The 12,878-nt window shown below is 42.8% G+C and overlaps 1 protein-coding gene across 21 annotated transcripts in view; it reads right to left on the reverse strand.

The window, feature by feature from the left end:
• Nucleotides 1-12,878, reverse strand: part of anks1aa (ankyrin repeat and sterile alpha motif domain containing 1Aa) — a 127,801-nt gene that overhangs the window by 14,481 nt on the left and 100,442 nt on the right. For all 21 annotated transcript variants that reach the window (XM_077204665.1, XM_077204671.1, XM_077204662.1 and 18 more), the window contains 6 exons: nucleotides 6,666-6,764; nucleotides 6,403-6,549; nucleotides 4,372-4,479; nucleotides 3,159-3,326; nucleotides 2,932-3,069; nucleotides 2,683-2,754 (listed from right to left, as the gene is read on the reverse strand). In XM_077204665.1, the coding sequence (XP_077060780.1) occupies nucleotides 2,683-2,754; nucleotides 2,932-3,069; nucleotides 3,159-3,326; nucleotides 4,372-4,479; nucleotides 6,403-6,549; nucleotides 6,666-6,764 (732 nt within the window). The remainder of the gene's footprint in view (nucleotides 1-2,682; nucleotides 2,755-2,931; nucleotides 3,070-3,158; nucleotides 3,327-4,371; nucleotides 4,480-6,402; nucleotides 6,550-6,665; nucleotides 6,765-12,878) is intronic.

The following is a 12,878-nucleotide window of genomic DNA, read 5'->3' on the forward strand; positions in this document are numbered from 1 at the left end:
GTCGAGCAGAAGGTGGCGTGCGGTCACGCAGGTGTCGAGCAGTCGGTGGCGTGCGGTCACGCAGGTGTCGAGCAGTAGGTGGCGTGCGGTCGAGCAGGTGTTGAGCAGTAGGTGGCGAGCATGTCGAGCAGAAGGTGGCGTGCGGTCGAGCAGGTGTTGAGCAGTAGGTGGCGAGCAAGGTCGAGCAGAAGGTGGCGTGCGGTCACGCAGGTGTCGAGCAGTAGGTGGCGAGCATGTCGAGCAGTAGATGGCGTGCGGTCACGCAGGTGTCGAGCAGTCGGTGGCGTGCGGTCACGCAGGTGTCGAGCAGTAGGTGGCGTGCGGTCACGCAGGTGTCGAGCATGTCGAGCAGTAGGTGGCGTGCGGTCGCGCAGGTGGCGAGCAGTAGGTGGCGTACGGTCGCGCAGGTGTCGAGCAGTAAGTGGCGTGCGGTCACGCAGGGGTCGAGCAGTAGGTGGCTGCGGTCACGCAGGTGTAGAGCAGTAGGTGGCGTGCGGTCACGCAGGTGTCGAGCAGTAGGTGGCGTGCGGTCACGCAGGTGTAGAGCAGTAGGTGGCGTACGGTCGCGCAGGTGTCGAGCAGTAAGTGGCGTGCGGTCACGCAGGGGTCGAGCAGTAGGTGGCTGCGGTCACGCAGGTGTAGAGCAGTAGGTGGCGTGCGGTCACGCAGGTGTCGAGCAGTAGGTGGCGTGCGGTCACGCAGGTGTCGAGCAGTAGGTGGCGTGTGGTCACGCAGGTGTCGAGCAGTTGGTGGCGTGCGGTCGAGCAGGTGTTGAGCAGTAGGTGGCGAGCATGTCGAGCAGTAGGTGGCGTGCGGTCACGCAGGTGTCGAGCAGTAGGTGGCGTGCGGTCACGCAGGTGTCGAGCAGTAGGTGGCGTGCGGTCGAGCAGGTGTTGAGCAGTAGGTGGCGAGCATGTCGAGCAGAAGGTGGCGTGCGGTCACGCAGGTGTCGAGCAGTCGGTGGCGTGCGGTCGAGCAGGTGTTGAGCAGTAGGTGGCAAGCAAGGTCGAGCAGAAGGTGGCGTGCGGTCACGCAGGTGTCGAGCAGTAGGTGGCGAGCATGTCGAGCAGTAGATGGCGTGCGGTCACGCAGGTGTCGAGCAGTCGGTGGCGTGCGGTCACGCAGGTGTCGAGCAGTAGGTGGCGTGCGGTCACGCAGGTGGCGAGCATGTCGAGCAGTAGGTGGCGTGCGGTCGCGCAGGTGGCGAGCAGTAGGTGGCGTACGGTCGCGCAGGTGTCGAGCATGTCGAGCAGTAGGTGGCGTGCGGTCGCGCAGGTGTCGAGCATGTCGAGCAGTAGGTGGCGTGCGGTCGCGCAGGTGGCGAGCAGTAGGTGGCGTACGGTCGCGCAGGTGTCGAGCAGTAAGTGGCGTGCGGTCACGCAGGGGTCGAGCAGTAGGTGGCGTACGGTCGCGCAGGTGTCGAACAGTAGGTGGCTGCGGTCACGCAGGTGTAGAGCAGTAGGTGGCGTGCGGTCACGCAGGTGTCGAGCAGTAGGTGGCGTGCGGTCACGCAGGTGTAGAGCAGTAGGTGGCGTACGGTCGCGCAGGTGTCGAGCAGTAAGTGGCGTGCGGTCACGCAGGTGTCGAGCAGTAGGTGGCGTGCGGTCCCGCAGGTGTCGAGCAGTAGGTGGCGTACGGTCGCGCAGGTGTCGAGCAGTAAGTGGCGTGCGGTCACGCAGGGGTCGAGCAGTAGGTGGCTGCGGTCACGCAGGTGTAGAGCAGTAGGTGGCGTGCGGTCACGCAGGTGTCGAGCAGTAGGTGGCGTGCGGTCACGCAGGTGTAGAGCAGTAGGTGGCGTACGGTCACGCAGGTGTCGAGCAGTAGGTGGCTGCGGTCACGCAGGTGTAGAGCAGTAGGTGGCGTGCGGTCACGCAGGTGTCGAGCAGTAGGTGGCGTGCGGTCACGCAGGTGTCGAGCAGTAGGTGGCGTGCGGTCACGCAGGTGTCGAGCAGTAGGTGGCGTGCGGTCACGCAGGTGTCGAGCAGTAGGTGGCGTGCGCACCGTAAAGTGGGTTTGCCACCCGCCATTAAAAAGAGAAGCTCAAACGTATGTGCGCGAATGAGGTCAACTTTTATTATTATTACGGTTTTATTATTATTATTCATATGTAAAATGTGGTTATTTTCTTTTCTTTAACCAAAATATATTTTATATGAATTAATTTATTTTTAAGCTTGAAATATGACCTGTTTCAATGTAAGATTCACCAATAGCCAGTGCTAATATTTAAGGGACATTTAATGCCCTTCTTTTATCATTTACTAAGTAAAGAAATTTTTTTCTTCCCTCTCGCTCTCTTGATTAAAGCATAAATCTGGCCCGACTGCTCAATCTGACTACATCTCTGCAGTGACCGGCTGAGCAAACAGTTCTGCTGAATTATTTAACCATTTAAACCCGAGCATACATGACTGCTTATCAAAAACAGCCCTTAAAGTGGAAATCTGCAGTCTGTCTCTCTCACACACGTAATTTTCGACTTTTTGGACAGACCTCTGTATCTATTATGAAACTGTTGTTTTTTGCGCTAGTGTCCTGTGAGGACTCGCATGGGTGGCAGTTTTCCCTGACACTGCTGCTTGCTGCCCGTTCCAAAATATAATGATGATCTCAGTGTCCTGGCGAGACGCTCACAGGAGACCTTGAGCTCTCTGGCTGAAGAACACCTCAGTGAACACCTACCCTCATTTTAGCACACGCGTCCTGCGTTGACTCCGTTCCTCTTAGTTCTTTAATGAGCATCGAGCCCAGATACTGCAGAGAGAGAGAGAGAGAGAGAGAGAGAGAGAGAGAGAGAGAGAGAGAGAGAGAGAGAGAGAGAGAGAGAGAGAGAGAGAGATTTCAGATTTCAGTTGGTCTCGCAAAATCACATCTAAACACCATCAAGGGAATAATGATTTTATAAAGAGAGGCTGATAGAAATATGATTACATTGGCCTCGTAACCGCACGATTCAAAGATGAGCTTCTCGGGCTGGTGGTGCCAGTTCTGGACCGGTGTGTACGGAGCCGCCAGACTCGGGGGTCGTAAGGTCAGACGAGGTTCCCGCTGACGCTCCTCATATTTATCCTTTAGGGAGAAAGAACTCTTTTAGGATAAACCGACCAAAACACGCCTCATCTGAGCAGAACCGGAAGGAATTGCTGAGTCTGACTCACTTGTGGTTGTGTTCTGTCGTTGGGCCGCTGTCGGGTGGCCGCCTCATACTCGGAGTCGGGTCCTCTCCTCCTCCCAGAATCCCCTGCGGGCAACAGCGGATCCATAGAACGAGTGTAGGAGTCTGAGTGACTGAGAGGAGACGAGGTCTGGGACACGAGATCCTGACACTGCAAAAGAAGTGTTCAATGAGGGCGAATAACCAACAGGGAAGATGTGCTTCCTCATAAATGATGAGAGAGAGAGAGAGAGAGAGAGAGAGAGAGAAGGGGCTGAGATAGAGAGAGGGGGGTAGAGAGATAGAGAGAGGGGGGGAGATAGAGAGAGAGGGGGTAGAGAGATAGAGAGAGGGGGAGATAGAGAGAGAGGGGGGAGATAGAGAGAGGGGGGGATAGAGAGAGAGAGAGACGGGGGGGGGATAGAGAGAGAGAGAGAGAGAGAGAGAGAGAGAGAGAGAGAGAGAGAGAGAGAGAGAGAGAGAGAGAGAGAGGGAGAGAGAAAATAAAATAATAAAAATAAATGCTTAAAATGTGCTTCTGTTTTTATTCATGCAAAATATAATCTATTGTTTATTTATTTATTTTGTTTTATTGTTATTTTGGGGTGAGATATGACCAATTTGATTGTGAGATTCAGCCAATATCCTTCTGCAAGGGACAGAAGTGCAGTCAAGCTGCTGTTTGTTGTTGCCAAAGTCAACAGAGGAAACATAAAAACACATCTGGACATCAGAATACATGGACAAAAACTCTGAAAGGCATGGTTTGTGAAAAATACATGGACAAAAAAGGCATGGCTTGCGAAAATAAGACATGGCATAAGTATTAATCTATTTAATGCAATAACTGACAAATTTATTTAATTTCTTGATTTTTTTGTCATTGATAAAGACGACTAGAGGAAAGATGAATCATGCCAATAAACTACTGTAAAAATATGAAAATAACACTGCAACAAATACGCAAACAAAAAGATTAAATGTTCAACATTTAAATTAATACATTTATAAATCTAAGTTAGATCTGTTTGTTATAGCATTTTTCATTACAGTCAACTCAAATTGCATGAATTACATATAAGTAAAATGGACTTAAATTACATATAAGTAAAATGGACTTAAATTAATCAATGTAATGACAAAAAAACCCGCAATGCAATCAGAGAACTGAAGTCTGAGGTCTGTCCTGTAACGGGTCCATGTTGTTCTGCACTTACTCTGATCTGAGAGAGGCGAGGTGGTTTAACCGGCGGCTCCTCATAGGGCCGTTCCGCTAACGATGCGATGATCCTTTTCCTGTGGCCCAACAACGTGATCTTCAGCACCTACACGTACACAAATCACACACAAAAACTAAACTCCAGAAAGCAACGTAAATACCCTAAATAGGCCCCTTCACACCAAGAACGATAACTTTAAAGAAAACGATAAAAAGCGTCCACACTAGCAGACATTATTATTCTGTTTATTATAAGCGCATGCTGCAGTTTTGTCATCTGCCGCTTTAAATGCTCGAGCTAAAGCAGGATGGATTCTGATTGGCTGTCCATGTTTTTATCGTTCATCAGCTGGAAAAATTTGTTTTGAAAGTTAATGCAATGAAATTGTTCTTCTGTGCCACTATGGTTATAGTTGTGCTGTGAACTCTGCTATTCTTTAAAGCTACAATATATATTTTTCTTTCGCCGCTAGGGGTCGCTAACCTCTTACAATAACAAAGGCGTACGTTGATGACGCAGTGATGAGCGAAATCATGGAACTTGTTGTCCTGCCGATGGATCTTATAATGTTTATGGATGAGTGAATACATTGATGTTTTTTAACATGACTGGTATGAAGCAGGGCGCGACCGCTAATAAGAGACAGATATCACACGCGAGTCCCGCGGATATAAAGGAATAAGGACATTTAATTCTACCAAACTACCCGCAAGTGCCGAATTACTCACACAAGTCAGTTTATTAGACGAATTAAACTTAGTGAGGTAACGCAGCGCTGTTTCACTTGGTCTAACGTTACACTATCAAACTGCATTTGAGTGTGTTGAAAGTTATAATTCGATGTGTTAGTTTGTTGGCTTTATGAGACTAGCAGTAAGCTAGATCAACATTAGAATAACATACTGATCATTTCATCATGTTGAGCTATATAACATTGATTTGTTTTAAGTACACTTCCTCACCTGTCTAATAAAGTGCGTGCTAGAGCGGTGTCTCTGTCAAGTCGTAGTTTGTCGCGGACCTGGAGCTCTCGGCATCTTGAAAACGCCACACTGATATTGATCCTCATTTTAGTTCTTTCCTTTTGTCCCAAAGTCTGCTTGTCATGGTCCATAATGTTTAAACGAAACAACAACAGCATGAGCATGCCGCTACATTACGCAGTTGTCCACGTCTGTCGCCATGGTTATTATGGCAGTACGAGCGGAAACCAGGGATAACGCGGATATTACGTCATCGACAGGCGACAAGCGAACTTGGACGAGCCATTATTAAAAATTGGAATTTCTCTGAAATTAAAAATCTTTGGGAAATTTTGGGATATTGCAAGTACACAACTGCAGGAAATACAGGTATATCACACTGTGCAAGTGATTTTTGGATATTTTATTACAAAAATCTTACATATTGTACCTTTAATATTGAGAATGATTTTTAGAACTATATCTTTATCGTTATCCTATATCCTATAGTTGTCCTTGGTGTGAACGGGCCTTAATTCGGAAATAAGTAATTCAATTACTTTTATAAATAAAAGTAAAGCCAACATGTAAATAATAATACTTTTGTAACACTTAAAAATAAATCAAGTTACAATTAGTTAATACATTAACAAAGTGTAACACATTTATTGCTCATTGTTAATGATAGTTAATAAAAAAACAACTGTTCATTGTTTGTTGATGTTAGTTCAGGTTCATGAAATGGTATTAAAAGACAAAACTTTTGATTTTAATAATGTATTAGTAAATATTAAAATTAACATTAAAGGATTAGTTCACTTCAAAATGAAAATTCTGTCATCATTTACTCTCACTCAAGATGTTTCAAACCTGTATGAATTTCTTTCTTCTGCTGAACACAAAAGATTATGTCAATTGTTACTTCATGTTAACTAATATAGAGGAGTACGTTAAGTAAACAGAACCCTACAGTAAAGTGTTACTGATACTTTATATAAAAAAATAAAAAATAAAAGCAGTCTTTACTGATTACTGTAAATGTCTGAATGTATGACGTTGCCCTCACATTAACGATCTCCAGCTCCCACAGGTTCTTCACACACTCTAGCGTGCGATAGCCGCTGGACACAAAGTTGTGCTGGTACTCCTGAAGACCCAGGACGTCCAGCCACGACGAGAGGGACGTGCTGCCGTCACAGCCCAGCGCCTTCACCTGCACAAAACCAGAACACATAAACCACCAGCTGACTCACAACAGAGTTATCAAAGTGATGGACATCTCGCAAGATGATACTGATAAAGTCATAATGATTTTAGACTGAGACAGACCTTTGGTAAAGAACGTGCAGCGCTGACGATCTTCCTGCGATGTCCCGGATCCGTGATGCCGATTTCTCTCAGATCATTCTCTTCCATTACATCATTTCCCTACACAAACACAACCATTAGACATACTGCAAAAGATAGCTTCCTTTCCTGGTGTTTTTTAATGTTCACAAAATGTGATAAAAAAAAAAGTAAACAACCTTAAAATAAGATACATGTATTGCATTAATATTGCATGAACCTAACAACATTTAATGAGGTTTAGCTAGTGAGGTTAAAGTATAAACCATGGAAAAAAAAAAAATATATATTTTGCTTCTCACGTAAGTTGATCTTGTTTAGTTTTAAGAAACACAAGGTTTAATTCAATGCACTACAGAGCACCATTGAGAACGGCAGCTTACATTTTAATCACTAAACCACCTTTACTTTCAGCACCAATGATACGGCATCTCCATGTTATGGATTAAGGACACAGTATATTATCAGGTTGGAGAGAGACGGCGCACATCTCACAGTGTTTGTATGAGAGTGCATGTTTCATGTTTCTTTATTGATCAGTGCCATATACTCTAAACACACTACATCTAACACAGCAGCATCTGAGCGATCGATGCAAGACGGCGCAGAGAGTAATCTGAGGTGCTGATCTTACAACCAGAGAGAGAGAGAGAGATATATAGATATATAGATAGATAGATAGATAGAGAGAGAGAGAGAGAGAGAGAGATAGAGAGATAGAGAGATAGATAGATAGATAGATAGATAGATAGATAGAGAGAGAGAGAGAGAGAGAGAGAGAGAGAGAGAGAGAGAGAGAGAGAGAGAGAGAGAGAGAGAGAGAGAGAGAGATATATAGATATATAGATAGATAGATAGATAGAGAGAGAGAGAGAGAGAGATAGAGAGATAGAGAGATAGATAGATAGATAGATAGATAGATAGAGAGAGAGAGAGAGAGAGAGAGAGAGAGAGAGAGAGAGAGAGAGAGAGAGAGAGAGAGAGAGAGAGAGAGAGAGAGAGAGAGAGAGCTTGCGGTCCCTTAATACACAATTAATGCATTTAAAGAGGAAACGCTGTATAACCCTTCCTGCACCTGAAGGGTCACTGTATTAAATAACCTTGAAATTGTGTCCAAAATATGATAAACATGACAAACAGATGATGATACGAATTTATGGCAAGTGGAGTGGTAGTGTTTTGAGATCTACAATAAAGTGAACTGTGATTTACAGTGAACTGGCAAATGTAGTGTCCAACACGCAGTGCTTCAGTGTAATCTGTGAAGCACCGGCTGTCGTTATGTGCCGAGGGTCCATGCTAGCAAATATAAACACTACAACACAATACTTCAGTCAAACAATAACATGATCAAACATGAAAACTCCAAACAATAATAAAACAAAACCAATAATACAAACAATCAAAAATAAAACCTCCAAACAAGCACAAACATTTCAAAACAAAAACAATAAAATACTAAAAAGGCAACAAAAAAAACCCCATAAAAGCACAAATCAAACAAAATAAAACCAATAAAACACAAACAAGCAAGCCACAAACAACTCCAAACAAACAAAACAAAACCAATAAAATGCTAACAACAGGCAAAACACAAAATTAAACCATTGAAAACAACCAAAAACAAACCAGAAACCAAACCCCAAAACACACACAAAAACCCATTAAAACAGAGTAAACCACTAACAAAACAAAAACTCGAAATATACTCGAAACAAAACCAATAAAACAAACAAACAAGCCACAAAAAACTCAAAACAAAATCAATAAAACCATTTTTAAAAAACCAAAATGAAACCAAAAAGAAAAAACATCCGAACCAACACAAAACAAAACCAATAAAACACATACAAGCAAGCCACAAAAAACTCAGAACAAAACAAAATCAAAAAAACAATAAAAAAGCTAAACAAAATGTTCAGATCGGCTGTGATTCTGTCCCTTCACACTACACTTCTGTGGACTGACGAAATGGAAACTTGTTGCAAATTCCTACAATTGTGTCTGGAGAAGGAAAATGGTGCAGTGTGTAATCATCACAGACGTCCTGTGCAATGAAGGTGCAGATCTGAGTCAAATATGAGACATCTAATGCTCTGATGAACATGACAAATCACATCACTGTCTGTCATCGTTCACTCCACTCAAACAGCCTGAGCGATATGAACCACTTTAAGTCTCATCTGCTTGCTCTATGATGAAGTGAGTGAGGGAGGCAGATGGGGAATAGGTTCGAGTAAAACTGCCCAAATCATTTAGAGTGAAGAAACGGCAGCTGAATGCAGAAAGGTTAAGGTGGATCAATCATGTCTCCGTCCTCTTTTCATCTCTCTCTCTCTAATCCACTTAACTCTTCTTCTCTAATTATCAGCCTTCAGTCAACATAGAGATGTGGTAATTTTTTTTTCTACAAATGCGATTATGCGACAACTGAATACGAAACTAATGGAGGATGTACATTCAGCGGCTCCAAAAAGTATTTGGAAACTATCAACTATCAAACTAAATAGCATCAGCAAACAAACGCTACAGGTTTTCTCTCGCTAACTAATGTCACTTTTCTGAAACTTTTTTCATAATTTCAACCCCATGTGACGATTGAGAGAGTCCATTCTTACAAAAGATTCACACTGCAACACAATCCTTCAGTCACAATCCCCACTTCAACAAGAACATTATCCTTCTAAAATAAAATAAAAATCAAACAATAGCCATAACAAACACCACCAAAAAAAAAAAACATTACAAAATCAATAACACTAGCAACTAAAAGCAAACTCCAAACAAAACTCCAAACAAACAAAACAGAACCAAACAACCCCACCCAAATAAAACACAAAAAAATAAAAAATACACAACAAACAACAAAACACTAACAACAAAAAGCAAAATGCAAATCAAAACCAATAACACAAACAATGAAAACCAGACCAAAAAACAAAGAGTCCAAACAAACAAAACAGAACCAAACAAACCCCATCCAAATAAAACACAAAAAGACAAATCAAAACTCCAAACCGAAAAAATAATACAACACTAAAAACAAAACGCAAACCAAACCAAAAACAAAAACAAGCCAACCACAAAACAAAAACACAAAAATACAAATCAAAAACACCAAACAAACACAAAAAAACTCAAAATACCATCATCAAAAAGCAAAACGCAAACCAAAACCACAAACAATAAAAAGCAAACCACAAAACAAAAACTCCAAACAAACACAAACAAAAAAACAAACAACAAAATGACTGCAGGTATCGTTCATGTCTTTACCACAAACAATGAAGGACGAGGCAAACCTTTGTATACTTTGCATTTAAATCCCAAACCCCAAGTATATAACAGTGATATTCTCCTCGGCAAACAGCACTTATACAAGCTTGTATGACTCACAGCTCTAGAGACTTTGTAGACTTTGCAAAGTAATGCTTTTTTAGAACTATCCAATTTCACGAAGACATCTGAGAATAAAACTTTGATTCCAGTTGTGGAGAGATTCCTCATGATGGCAGAGGAGAAAATCAGCCACTAATAAGGGAAGTCCACCAAACAACCGCTCAATTCCAGCTGCAATGCATGAGAAATCAAAAGAAATCGGTGCGCTTTGGAGCCGTGGAAAACCTCAGAGGAAATCTCTCTAATGCAGAGGAACTTGAATTAACTTTGAGGAACGATGCAGATGCTTTATGACTACAGAAGAATTTGTAATCATTTTGCACACTAGCAATCATATCTATATGACATCAAGAGATTCCTTTTACAGAAGCACCAATTAGACGCTTGCTAGTTCAGAGCACCTGCACTTCTGTCAATCATAACTGAACAGCCGTGACACGGGGTGAACACGTCCAGCAAAGGTCACTTACACATTTTAAATATGGTCGTACTGATACAAAAGTTGTGAGGCAAACATTCAATTATTAAAAACAAAAATAAAGTGCTATTAAATTGTATATGATAGATAAATGTAAACCGATAGACTACCACAGTTAACACTGATAAACTACACATTATTTTAAACATATTATATTATACATACATATATACAGTATCTCACAAGTGAGTACACCCCTCACGTTTCTGCAAACATTTTAGTATATCTTCTCAATGGACAATACTATAGAAATTGAGGTCATCTCAACAAAGATTGTTGATGGTTCCAAGATCAAGACTGAAGACGAGAGGTGACCGTGCATTTTCTGTTGTTGGTCCAAAACTGTGGAATAGTCTTCCTGTATCTTTAAGACTAATATCCACAGAGTCTGTTTTTTTAAATCTAAGTTAAAAACCTACCTGTTTTCACTGGCTTACAATTGTTCTTGATTTTAATGTTGAATTGTTAAATTGGTGTTTCTGATGTAAACTCCCTTTATCATTTGCTTTGCGGTCGGTTTTTTTGTTTTTAAGATATTTATTCTGTTTTACAGCACAATGGCCAACTAATGTTGCTTTTATTGTGCTATATAAATAAAAGTTGATTGATTGATTGATTGATTGATTGATTGATTGATTGATTGAAATGAAACTCGGATATATTTTAGAGTAGTCAATGTGCTGCTTGTATAGCTGTATATATCTACTGTCCTCTGAAAATAACTCCACATACAGCCATTATTGTCAAAATAGCTGGCAACAAAAGTGAGTACACCCTAAAGGTGAAGATAAAACTTTTTGGGCAATGTTGCCGTCAATGGACAACCAGATGAGACACAGGGCCCACGACCGATCTAAATTATCCAAATAGAAATGCATTGCCTATTTTCAATGGGAAAGTGCCCAAGCAACAATCGCTCGGCAAGATTGCTCAAAATGTTACCCTGTGTATCATCACCTAAAGTGAACATGTCGAAACTGTGTCCAAAGTGTCACTATTTTATGAGCACCGTTGTTATCTAGCACTGCATTAATCCTCCTGGACATGGAGTTCACCGGAGCTGCACAGGTTATTACTGGGATCCTCTTCCACTCCTCCATAATGACATCTCGGAGCTGCTGGATGTCGGACACACAGCGCTTCTCCACCTTCAGCTTGAGGATCACCACAGGTGCTCAACAGGGCAGTGTTCATCTTGCCGGTGTGTTTGGGGTCGTCATGTCGTTCGGCACAGTTTCTGAAGGAGCGCATCATGTTCTGCTTCAGAAGTCACAGTACATGTTGGACTCCATGTTTCCCTCAATGAAGCGCAGCTCCCCAGTACCAGCAGCTCTCATGCAACCCAGACCATGATGCTACTGTACCAACACCAAGCTCGACTGTAGGCAAGACACAATGTTCTTGATACTCCTGACCAGTGCATCTCCACACATGCTGGACACCATCTGAGCCAAACAAGTTCATCTTAGTCTCGTCAGCCCACAGGACATGGTTCCAGGAATTCATGCTCTTGGAGAGGTTATCTTCAGCAAACTGTTTGCAGGCTTTCTTGTGAGCCAACTTCAGAAGAGGCTTCCTTCTGGGACGACGTCCATGCAAACCGAGTTGTTGCAGTGTGTGGTGTGTGGATGAGCACTGACAAGCTGACCGTCCGCTTCTGCAACCTCTAAAAGCAATGCTGGCACAATCATGTGTCTGTTTTCTGAAGCCAGTGTCTGCACCGGACACACAGCACGAGGACTCGACTTCTGTGACTGACCCGTGCGAGGCCTGTTACGAGTGAAACCCGTCTTGTAAAACCTCTGTATGACCCTGGCCTGCACTGTAACTCAGTTTCAGGGTGTTACCAATCTTCTTACAGCCAAGGCCATCTTTGTGGAGAGCAACAATTGTAATTCTCAAATCCTTAGAGAGATCTGTGCCATGTTGAACATCCAGTGGTGAGTGTGAGAGAATTGTACTCTAAGCACACATTTTAACTGCTCTAATACAAGATACACACATTTGTTTGGTCCTGTCAAGCAGACAAAAACATGAACATGATAAATAGGACATGTGGCTTTGCATGGTGTACTTACTTTTGTTGCCAGCTATTTTGACAATAATGGCTGTATGTTGAGTTATTTTCAGAGGACAGTAAATATATACTGATATACAAGCAGCACATTGACTACTCTAAAATATATCCAAGTTTCATTTCTATAGTATTGTCCCTCGAGAATTATGCTAAAATGTTTGCTGAAATGTGAGGGGTGTACTTACTTTTGTGAGACACTGTATGTATGCGTGTATGTATATATGTATATATGTATGTATAT

Source organism: Siphateles boraxobius, unplaced genomic scaffold (genome assembly GCF_051911475.1).
Source record: "Siphateles boraxobius isolate OS27281-9 unplaced genomic scaffold, OSU_SipBor_1 50, whole genome shotgun sequence".
Taxonomy (NCBI): domain Eukaryota; kingdom Metazoa; phylum Chordata; class Actinopteri; order Cypriniformes; family Leuciscidae; genus Siphateles; species Siphateles boraxobius.